The following is a 12,572-nucleotide window of genomic DNA, read 5'->3' on the forward strand; positions in this document are numbered from 1 at the left end:
TCCAACAATGTTTTCTTTTCTGTTCTTTTTCCTGTCAGGAAAATGGTAAGATATAATATGGATATCATTTTTCTACTACGCGGGGACACACTGACAGTGTAACCAGGCGCTTTACAAATTCAGAAATAATAATAATAATTGTTGCTTAGTGGCAGATGACGTGAGGCCATATATCCCTGTATTGGAGCCCCCCATACCTGGGAGTCACGTGTAGCATCTTTAACAGTTGCAGTAGTGAAGGGAATTCAACGCAGAAGGTGACATTTATTAGGTATTCATCCAGTGGTTGAAGTAGTGTTGGGTTTAGCAGGCAGAGCAGTTAGGTGATATTATCATTACTCCAATCCATAGCCTTCCATAACACAGTTTTATAGTGAGGTCCCCCATGGCAGGCAACCTTCTTTCTCCATAGAGAAGATGATTCTTACAAATGTTAATCTGAATTTTTTCTTTGGCCTCCAAACACGTTTTTCAAGTGGTCTGCCACCATTACCAACAAATCACTCCTGCGAATCACACAGATCCTGGGGTGGCCCTTACAGTGGAATTATTGCTTAAGATGATGCCTAGAACTTGGACTAATGACGAAGACTGGTCAGTGGCATAACACAAACTGATGTAGCCCGTCAGCAGAATGTGGTCAGGCCCCCCTTAGGTTCCCATACTTCACAGATATTCATAGGTCTTCAGCTGAATGGGGGGCCCTCCTGCACCACCGGGGCTTGCTTTACACACCTGTGACTGGTATATAACTTGGTTATTATGGCCACATTTGTCTTCCTCACCGCACCCATCTGTTTTTTATTTCTATTTTACATGGATGTTTTCATTGATTCTTAAGAAACAACATTATTTTCTGGTAAACAGTAACAACCACTTGTGCTTGTAATTCCTTTGTTCATTTAGTAGTGCTTAACATATTGTAAGGACCTGTATTTTTTATAGTTTTACTTTAGGGGCTGCCTAAAGTATCCAGCTACATTAACATACGTTATTAAATTGGTTGAGGAGACGTATCATTATAGATCTACATAAAAAAACAAATACTGTTTTATTGTGCTTTCTAACAGATCTTTGACATTGCTTGGGATCCGTACCAGCCTAACAGACTGGTTAGCTGTGGTGTCAAACACATTAAGGTAAGCTTGTTCTCTTTTATAACTGTAATGGCGTGAAGTTTACAAAATATTCTAAACAAATATGCAGAATTTTCATTTCTGACTCTTAAAGTGTATTGTGACTTACAACCTATGTAGAGGAGCAGTAAAGGCCTTCCGACATTGTCACTTTAAATTGGGGGTCACATGCTCTTTTCTCTTTCTTCGTGAAATCCCTCCACCATAGAGTATCTCCCCCAACCACCACAAAGCTTGCAATGAACCAGTCCTCAGACAGCAGTTGAAGATCTCACCAAGGCTAAGTAAACCGATACAGAACAGAAGGCAGTCTCCCTAATGTCACATTTTCAATTTTTCCAAGAACGTTTGTGTAGCCACAGGGTCAGTGAAGAGATGTACTTTACCACCATGAGCCACCTTAATTTTGTCTGGATGTCAAATCATGGCCTCACAATCAGGTCTCAAGAAGCCCTTCCTCTGGGGAGACCTCTTCTCTATTTTGAATTGTGAACATCTACTAGGATTCGAAACCAAAAATCTGTTCTTTCCAGATGGTTATTACATTTTATGCAGTACAAAAAAGTATCATGGCTCAATAATTTGCAGGCAGTTGGGAGTCATAGAAAACAAAAAGCACAATACAATCTGTATGTCACATTTAGTCGTAACACATCAACCATGGGGATGAGAAACATAGACTATTGATAGTGCCTCTGTAATTTTCTTAGGCACTTCATTTTTTGTCTTTTGAATCCTGCTGCTTAACGTGGCATGTCATCCTGTCATCATTTTTTGCCACTTTCAGGAGGAAGGTGCCCCAACTGGTTACTTTTCTTGACTGACTTCTTGCTTTCTGTTACTTCAGTAGGGATGAGTTCTCTGTCTCCACCCATAATAAAACAATCTTCTCCTTGTAGAACACATTTTCTTAGCTTTGACAACCACAACCATTTTGACTGCAGTCCTCATTTGCACCAAGAAAGTCTTTTTACCCTTCAACTCCCTCCGGGCTCTTGTCCGTAATTAATTGTTATGGGCCAGATGCTCTCAGAAAAATTTCATCGTCAGAAAATGCTTAAATATACTAATAATAAAATCCCCTTATTGCTGTACATCAGACGATAAAACACTGGAAGCAGCAGCTGCGTGGGAAGCGCTAGTGCAGGCCTTGCGAGACAGCACGTCGCTAGAAGAAGAGAGTACTCCTAACTTAGACGCTGATGCTCCCAAAAACACACCGGGTACATCTCTTATCTAGATACTTATTCACTCCTGACTGCCCTCACAAATACAGATTAACAGAGCGCTCAGGCGTAGGTGGAGGGACTTGTGGGGAGGTGGGAGAGGGTCTGGGTCGTTATGTAGAAACGGGAGGGGGGAATCAGGGAGGGGAGGAAAATAAAAGCGGACTAGTGAATCCCTTGCTAGATGGCTGCAACTGTTAATGCGTTAATGGGATTGGTGTTTTATTGCTTGATGCCGCTCGACCTCCTGGATGTGGGCTTAAAGGCCGTGTATGAAGGTAAACGAACGATGTCAGGCGCTGACGTCAGGGGAACAGTGCCTATACGAATGTACCCTGTATATCATAAGTCTGCAATAAAAAAACAGTTTAAAAAAAAATAATTCCCTTATTGGAAGACCGCAAAACCCATTGTCGGGGTCCTGTCTAGATCTTCTAATCTCTCAATTTGTGTCTCTAGCTTTATCAAAGAGGCGACAGTGCAGTTCTGGAAAATACCAAATAATTCCTGTTTATTGCCAAACTCAGCAACTTTTAAAAACCACACCGCCTTATACAAATCTTACATGTTATACTTTCTTCGCAGTTGTGTCTGTTCTAGCAGTCAGAAACTCAAATTTCAATTTAATTTCGATACTTTATATCCAATATTGTTGGAAGGGAATTTCAACTCTCTGATGATAGCCGTAAAGGTGGCTTCCCCAAGGGTCAGTGCTAAATGGGCCTCGTAAGAGACTGTCACCCCCGGAGAGTTATCTGTGTTTCTGAGGCTGGGAGATAGATGCAAAGCTCCAGTTCCTCGTTCTGGGATTCCCTGGTTGTCCTTCGCCATCGTTGTGTTGTATATTTCTGCACTTAGGCCTCAGATTTGCTTCAAGCAACCCAGTGATAGGTCCCTTACCCCAGTCCAGCTTCACACCCTCTTCCTCAGATGAACATGATCATAGCCCTTGGAATTCCACTGACCAGCTCCTGAGTCCTTTAGATCGAATAATATTTCCTCTTAGTAGTCTAAACCAATTGTATTAAATTATGTTGCACATCTCTGCTTGTTGCATTTAAAAGGCAACAACCTATTCTGGTTGGAAGATGTGCATGTTTTTTGTCCTGCACCCCACTGTACAGTTTAGATATTATTCATCATGGCAGTTTTGGCAGAGGATTTGTGAACATTTCACCGTGGGGTAGACACCGATTCACTCCTGATACCTGTGTTTGCCCCGCGGCGACATGGTTCACTCTATAGAACAAATAAGAACACATTTCAGACACAATTTACAAATTCACACATTTACCAAGTGTATACTGGTCAGCACATAAGACATGTAAAAGAAATTGATTTGATAGATGAGGACCAAAATTATTCAAAAAGGCCGCATTTGCCTGAGCTAGGCATATGAATAAGATCTGAAATCGACGAGGAGAAGTTGAATGATAGCACTCGACCAATTCATTTATGGTAGTGAGGGAACTATTGGGAAGACAGACTTGCACCCGCATGGTTTCAGTGAGACAAAGGGTTATAATTTAATGTCATTATAAACCATAAACTGGTGTGTAGATTTAAAGACATACAGATTAAGTTATCAATGAATAACCAACCGACTAAATACAGTATGCATGCTAGTTTTAATATAAACATGAATACTTAAAACACATTTCTTTATGTTGTAAATAAAATTATCATGTTGTTTACACAGTACATAATTAAGCTAGTCAAACGCAGATGATGCGTAACAGTAATTTGCAGTTCACCATTACACAATTATTTTGAAGTTAAAGTGTGCATGATGCTGGTGAATAGACACTAAGTAGGAGTACACCGCGGTAGCACCTTCAACCTCTAGTTGGCCCTTGCTGCCCCTGGCATTGTTCTTGCTACCCCTGGTGTCGGGTTCCTGAAGCGAAGGACAGGGGCGGACAGTAAAAAGGATGCTAGAAGCCATGTTTGCGTGGTGTAGTTACCTCTCGTGACTCTTCACCTCAATCTCTTCTATTGCTAGGAAGAGGCTGTTAAAGGGTAATGGTGGGATATGGAGTAAACGCTGAGGTATCGTGGGTATCGTGGGTAGATAAAGGGTATGTGATGTCACTTCTCCTACCACTGGCATTTTAATGTATTAACTCCCATGGACTGTCATTTGGAAAGGTATTTATTTGTAACCATTGAGTAGCTGCACCAAGGTCTGTGAGTCTACAACATGTTTAGAATTCCTTTTCTCATTTGTCTTGTCAACATATCTTGATCAGAATCATACATCATCTGTTCCCGCTCTCCCTCAATGTTGATGCTTGTACCTTATCCATGATTAAACAGACTTGTTTGCCAAGCTTTGTTCAAGTGAAGCTAAGCATGAAAGATGGTTGTAGATGGATTGTTTCTGTTAACAGTGAGTCATGCTGCTCCACTATGATCCTAGAACCATTATGTAACTCAGTGGTTCTGGTTAATGGCAGAGGATCTGGGACAGAAAAGCACAGTACAACATCAAATGATAAATGGTGCATCCACTGAAATTACCCCTAGTCACTTGGTCTGTGCATTCCTAGTTTGAGTTCCCCCAGCCCCTTCGTTACTCTATTTGACAAAGAAATGTTAGCCTGTGGCTCGAAGACAGAACTGTAGTGACGTCCACAGCACGGAGTGTGCCATCAGAGAGTGTTTCCCAGTGAAACACGTTTGATCTTCTCAGGCAAGGCACAGAGACTAATGTCCCCTGTATGGACAACAGTTCTAGGGATAGAAGTAAGAACACGAGGCACATGGAGGATAGCAAATGAACCCACCGTGAAACAATCAGACTTTCTCTACGAATTGCCACGCTTTGCTTTCCATTACACCCTGATCCTGGATATTAAGTCCCTTTCTCACAGATGAGAGGCAAATGCTTGTCTGAGATATACTGGGCCAATTCACATAGAGTTTTATGTGAGCAGGCTTGTCTTAGCCCCATGAGAAGTATGTGTGTCTTAAATGATGACATTTCAGGACAAAGTTGAACTAATCATTGAAAAAAGCTTTGTGGCTGGAGCCCACTGCACTGCATTCTAGACAAGTGTCCTTCAGGCTAATTACCTCTGATTGCATAGGTTGATAGTAGTTGATTCAAGCACCGGATTATGAAGGGGAGAGGCGGCTGACATAGATTCGATCAACATGATTCCCTGGACTGAGAACCAAAAGCAGCCCGTTAACGTCCTCCCCTCTACCGCCCACTCTCTCCTTTCCCTCTCTCCCTCACCTTTGCTTCTCTGCCTGTTTCTCTCCTCTCCCTGTTTCTTTCTCCCGCTCCCTCTTTTTCTTCTGCACCCCCTCTGCAATGGGAGCGGGAGAAATTGACAAATGCTCCAGGAGCGACCTTGCGCCTTCAAAAAACAACCTTCACTGGATCCAACCCCGTGGAAATGCCCGACGGAATAAATGACCAATCTGGTTCTAATGATTACTGTTTAAGTAATAGTTGCTCAAATGTATATTTTTTTGTCGTTTTCAGTTTTGGACACTATGTGGAAATGCACTAACTGCCAAAAGAGGAATATTTGGCAAAACCGGGGATCTTCAAACAATCCTTTGCTTAGCATGTGCAAAAGAAGATGTTACATATTCAGGTGCTTTAAATGGAGACATATATGTCTGGAAAGGGCTAAACCTCGTGCGGACAATTCAAGGAGCACACAGTGTAAGTGAAGTATTTTTATGCTCTACAGGGTTAATTAAAAATGTGTTATGCAGAAACCATACAATGTTGTACATTATGGCACCATACAATGATTCAGAAGTAAGGGACTATAGTCTTGCAATTCATTTAATGTTGTCACTTGTTGAAAATCACTTAATGGCCTGATTTAAATGTTGGCAATTTGCCCCTGCTCTGAGTGATGGGGTAAATTACTCTGTTGCCCTGACGGAGGTGCGGACCACTTAAAAGGAACCACCATCAAGGAGCTTTTTACCAGTGCATTGTAACTTTGTCAGACGACTCCATCAAACATGATGGAGCCATAACCTAAATTAAAAAAAAAATGATATTTACAAAATGAAAACCCCAAAGCGGGATTTTCTTTTTGAAAAGTGAAAAAACGTGCTTCCCTCACCTGGAGAGTTTCCTCCCAAGGCGAGGGGGGCATTGTGCATTTTTCAATACCCGTGCTGGCAGGTTTTTCCTGGCCGTGATGGGCATTGAAAAACAACTATATTTCCACCCATTTAAATTAGGTGGGTGAATGTATAACCAAATCTCTGCCTGCCCTTACTCTCGCTAGCTGTTGGAGAAGTTTGACCACAGCAGAGGAGTGGTCTCCACCGTTGTCAAACTATGGTCCACTTGAATCAAAATTGGGTGGGCGGACAATAATGTTGGTGGAGAGGGAATTCTGTCGCTGTTGCAAAAGAGTTCCCTCTCCACCAAAATTTAAATCAGGCCCCAAATAACCTACGGGATGTATATTAAATGTTTTTTTATTTAGCCACATGCAAGACAAATGTTTGACTTTTACTTATCTACATCAGCTTTTGACATACATGGGGCATAGAATGCAAGAAATATCAGTCTTTACCGATATACTGGGTTCCTATAAGCCTCACCAGCTCGGTAAAGTGGGGGCAGAAGTTATCCTATTATTCTGGTGTCCTGATGGAAACAGTTTTAAATAGATTTTTATTTTTTCAGAAATGTATAAGTTCAACAAATTGATGAATACATTCAAAGCATATTTCTTCTAATGACGTACAGAAGAATTACACAATATGTTTCCTTAAAATGACAGTACTTGGGGTGAATGAATGAATAGCTGTCATAAGGCCAGATAAAAATGAGTGTAGCATGCATGGATAACAGAAAGAGTTACAGCAGCTTAAAACCAACTGTTTTCAATAGCTTTGTTTCATTTATCTTTCCAGTTACATATGTTGATATCTGATTTTTTTACACCCAGAGCTTGGTGTCATAGTCTAAGATCTCAAGATCAGGTACATCATTTGTAATGATGGATGTAGTAAAGCTACTATCTGTGATTAGTTTTAAACTTTAAAATGTTTCTGGCAGATCTCATCTAATACAGAATTATCGCTTTTGAGGTTAAGCCTTTGATGGTTGAGTGGAGCTCAGATTGTGCCAAGAATGTCTGTTTGATGAATATGGGGAGGTTTAGGGCTAGTGTGTGAGTCAATTGCAGTTTTACTCTGTAATCTGTTCCCGCAATTTGACTCATCAGATTCCTGACATTGTTAAACATAGGAGGCTTTATTTGAGTTCCAGTCAGAGTAAAGCACAGTGAGAGCCAAAGCATGAAAACTGAACTCTGGCGGCCACAGCAGGAACACTGAACTGTGGCAGCCAAAGCATGAAATCTGGCAACTTTTTTGAGAGACGTATTTAAGCGTTAAGCTTAAATACTTCCAGAGGGAGTTCTTCAGGTGGCAAGTTGTAGGAATTGCTCAGCTCTTTAGAAGAAAATTGGGATAGTTTTGAATCAATGGACTAAAATAAACTATACCATGGTGAATCCAATTTTGCCAATGGATTTCTTTCTTCCAAATGGTGATATATGGCTGGTCTCATACATAGGTACATTCATGCTTGTATATGTATAGTTTTTTTTTCTTTGGAAGTTCTAATAGTATATAATAGAGACCAGGTTGAATTTATTTACAGCTATATTATGAAACCTGTATTTGGAAATGATTCATCATTGTGGATCCATAAGGTCCATTGACATAGTTGGTGTGAACCAATGTTTGTTGGTTTGGTGATTAAAAATGATGCAATAAAAAAAAGTGAGGTCAGAGAAGCCAGTGCCAGGGGTGTAGCACCAGCCCCCGGAGACACCGCCCTGCTCCTGGGGGCACCCTCAGACCAGCACTCTGGCTGCAGAGTTCCTGATTGAGCCCGGAGGGGGGCCCTGCACGTGCCTGTGCAGGGAGGCCCCCTCAAGTTTCGTTACGCCAGTGTCCAGTGCCCACAAATCTCTCTTTATTTCTAGTTATGGTAGTGATTTGTTTGGGTGGCAGCTTTTTCCCCTAAAGAAATGACTACAAACATTTTCATTTAAGTGTAATTTCATTATGCTTTTTTCCAGATAGACATTGTTGGTTTAGTTAGTTCATATATAAATCTGGGCAGTATATATATTTGGCAGTGCTATTTTATAGTGTAAGGACACACCCTTTCAATGTCATCTGTCAACATCTGAGGCATGCCTTATATATGTAATGTAGGCTATCAAAACAATTCCCAACAGATTTGCATAGGTATTCTCCATATCTATGCCTCTATTTGCTTATTGTTCGTTTTTTACAACATTAATTTGTTGTATCCTCTTTCCACTACGATTGGCTCTTTTCTTGCCTTCTGCATTTAATCAATTTCTTACATCGTGTATCTCTCCCCTCCTCTTAATGCTCTCTTGCATTACTATCACTCTTCCTCATCCCTATAGTTCTTTAATTTATTTTGTTTCATGTATTTTTCTTTGGTGGATAATTTTAGCATTTAATTATTTACTGTTAGTATCTCTTTGTTGTATATGTTTTGTACCCTAAAGTGTGTGCCCTGAAGGAGATTTCCCTTTGCAGATCTTTTAGGGGTGTAGCTTTTGCACTATCACAATGCTCTGATTATGTTACATATATCTATTATGATTCTATTATTTTACTACTTTTATGACTGTGTTAAGATTTGGATCCAAATTATGCCTCAGAAGCAAGAATATCAATAGCATTAATCATTCTACTACAAGAACTAAATATTAGAATTATTACAAAATTAGAATACTCGTGCATCCTTCATCAAAAAAACTCACCTCACTAATTCTACACCACTAAAACCCTGTAGAAGGTAAGTTGGTGCCGAAAGCCATAATTGTTTTCTAACTCTAAAAAGCTCTACATGAAAAAAGATTGAGAATGAAGCAGATCCATTCTCCCATTGGAAATTTGAAATAAAAACATCACCATTGTCAAGTTTACTTTCTAAACGTGAATGGAAACAATCCTAAATGATTTTTACACTGCATTGACCACAACAATTCATGATGATAAAATTACAAGAGGATGTTCAAACATCGCCTGTGATTACATTATGGATAGCAATTACTACACTAAAATAAGTGATGAGCTCCAACTTCCGTCGTAATCTGCTGCATGTTCAGCAGCAGCTTCATCAGCTGCACACTTACAGCGCCAAAGAGGCCTGTTTGGCTACTCAATATAGGATATATCAATGGGGCGACAAGTCCAGCCAGATGCTCCACAGGCTCTGCCAGGCCGAGCGTCCCCGACGCAGGTCCCCTATTGAGGTCCCCAGCTGGTGATAGGTGCACCTCCCCCGAGGCGGTGGTCTAGGCCTTTGCCGATTTCTACGCCGCACTCTATGAGTAATAGCCGAACCCCTTATAGACAACTTTTTCACAGCTATTCCCCCCTCCGCCTCTTGGACAAACAACGAGACGCCCTGGACGAATACATTTCCTTAGACGATCTGTGGACGGCGCTCTCCAACACCCACCTGGGACATGCACCGGGCCGGAACGGGTTCCCATGCGACTTTATGCGCACCCAGATGGGGACTCTCAGATCTCATCTGCTCACGGCGCTGCATAAGGCTTCGGAGCAGCACATTCTGCCTACTGATTGGCGACATGCCGAAATCGTTGTCTTCCTCAAGCCGGGCCACCCCCCGAAGATCCTGGTTCGTATCGGCCCTTCACATGTATATCCAGGATCTGGTGCATCCGGATCAGTCAGGTTTCATGCCACAACGCTCCACCAGACACACTATCAGACGTGCTCACAACGCCGTGGTGGAGATTCATCGTCTGGGGTGCCTTGCAGCGGTCTTCTGGCAGACATTGACAAGGTGTTTGATTCGCTGAGCTGGACTTACCTTTTTAAGCTCTTAGATGCTGTCAATCTGGGTTCTCGCTTTAGGGCCTAAGTGAAATTATTATATATTATATACAGATCTCACTGCATCGGTTCGCGTGGCCGGACATTGCTCGGCTCCCTTCCCCATTCGTAGGGGCACAAGGCAGGGGTGCCCACTCTCCCCGCTTTTATTCGCCTAAGCTATTGAGCCATTAGCCGCGTGGGTGCGCCTGGATTCTGTTGTCCGTGGACTGGACTGGTCGCCGGAGTGCTCGGACAGGATCGCGCTTCATGCCGATGATGCTCTCTTTTCATATTAGATCCTTGGACCTCCAGGCCACGGGTGCTCCAGATTTTGCGGATCTTAGGGGAGACTTCCAGACTCTGCGCTAACCCATCCAAATCTATCTTGTTCCCCATATGCGGCGAGCAGTAGTCTCAGACTTGGGCCTCACAACTCATCGTCACTGAGGTGGGTTTCAAGTACCTCTGGGTATATATCACCCGGTGTCCTAACGAAGCTTGGTCGTGTAATATTGGTCCGCTGCTCCCCACGGTCCGCGACAAGACAACGTTATGGTCCCACCTGCCTCTTTCAATATGACAGGTCAGCCATTTTCAAATTGGTGTCTTTTCCGCGAATGCTATATAGGCTGCAAAATTACCCGTATCCGATCCCCCCCGTCGTGGTTTCTCCAAATCAATGCGCTCCTGAATAGGTTCCTTTGGGGGGGAGCACGGTTCGGGTGGCGCTTGCAACGTGTATTCAGTCTACATATTGTGGTGGCCGACGTTCGGGCGTATTACTGGGCTTCGCACTTCCTGGTGATTAATGAATGGTGGTATGGCTCTCAGGTGGACCCGGCTTATGCAGTGGAATGGCTCTTCATGGCGTATACCCTGCTGCTCCACCTCTTATACAGTTCCTCGTCCCTGGTGGAGCTTCCTCCGGCCTGTAGGATTGTTATTCAGAAATGGAGGCGTGTGGTCCGGTGTATGGGTTGGTGGGGCAGGCTAACCAGTGCGATGCCCCTCTGGCAGGGCTCACACCTCCGGCCTGTTTCAACACTAGTGGGGTTCCGTAGGTGGGACGACATTGGGATATCCAAGCCTGGAGATGTAATGCAGGTGTCCATGCTCAAATCCTTCCAGAGGTTGCAGGAGGATTTCCACCTCCACAGATCACAGTTCCATAGGTATCTACAGCTCCGTAACGCCTTGTCCCCCCCTGATATGGCATCTCACGTCTCTATCCGAGTTTCACCCATTAGAGGGTCGGTTGCTGATGGAGGATCTGGGGCCCCACAAAATCTGGTACATTTAGCAAACTCGCACTACACACTCAAAAACCACTATTCAACGGGCCCGGGTGGCGTGGGAGGTGGATTTTCCCGCCCTGACGAACGATGATTGGGCCGAAGAGTTGGCCAGCCCCAGGTACTCCACTATTTCCACTAGGTATAGGTTGATCCAATTTAAATATCTCCACAGAATATATTACACAAGCCTCCGCCTCTGGAAGATGGGGGCTATTCAGTCCTTCGCATGTCCCTGCTGTGAATCGGATGAGGGGCAATTTCTCCATACGGTGTGGAGTTGCGGGGCACTGCAACACTTTTGGTCGGGTGTTTGTCCTGCATTGGGCGGGAATTGGCATGGGACATTCCTGCAGACCATAGATTGACACTCCTGCATGGCACAGAAGATATCGGGGGGAACAGAAATAAAAGACACCTTCTGTTCTTGGGCCTCAAGTTGACTAAGTGTGACATTGCACACCACTGGAAGGCTACATCCCTACCCCGTATAGCAACTTAGAAAAAGGCCATGAATAGGTGCATGTCGGACAAGATTGCAGCATTTCAGGCAAGAAGCTGTTCACAGATGCACAGGAAGATCTGGGCCGGGTGGGCCAAATACAGAGGCATTGACTTGTCCCTCATGACGCAGCCAGTAAACAAGGACCCTCTTGAACGGCTAGTAGTAAGTGACTTGCCAGTTTAATGTGATGGAGGTATTCGGATATAGACGGGAACTCATGCGATGTGTTTGTGTCTTGTTTTTTACAACAGGTATGGTGCGTGGTTGGGAGGGGGTGTGGGGGGTTGTATCTGGTCTGATGTTCAGCAGACCTCGGGGGGGGCAATTTTTAGTGCCTAGAACTTTGACAATATGTCTTATTTGTATGTTGCCATCTGGTACTACGCAAAATCAATAAAATCTGTTGTAAAAAAAAAAAACAAGTGATGTGAGAGCTCCACTACGTTCCTTAATGGCCTAGAGCTAAACATATGATGCCTCCTCCACCCAACCTCTCCAGACCATTCTCACAGTTCAACACATCATA

The 12,572-nt window shown here is 43.2% G+C and overlaps 1 protein-coding gene across 1 annotated transcript in view; it reads left to right on the top strand.

Annotated features, from left to right (window-relative positions):
- EML6 (EMAP like 6) overlaps positions 1-12,572 on the top strand; it is a 748,837-nt gene that overhangs the window by 180,987 nt on the left and 555,278 nt on the right. Inside the window, exons 4-5 of the mRNA XM_086927650.1 lie at positions 1,071-1,139; positions 5,856-6,041. Of these exons, the coding sequence (XP_086783776.1) occupies positions 1,071-1,139; positions 5,856-6,041 (255 nt within the window). The remainder of the gene's footprint in view (positions 1-1,070; positions 1,140-5,855; positions 6,042-12,572) is intronic.

This window comes from Lissotriton vulgaris, chromosome 6 (genome assembly GCF_964263255.1).
Source record: "Lissotriton vulgaris chromosome 6, aLisVul1.2, whole genome shotgun sequence".
Taxonomy (NCBI): Eukaryota; Metazoa; Chordata; class Amphibia; order Caudata; family Salamandridae; genus Lissotriton; species Lissotriton vulgaris.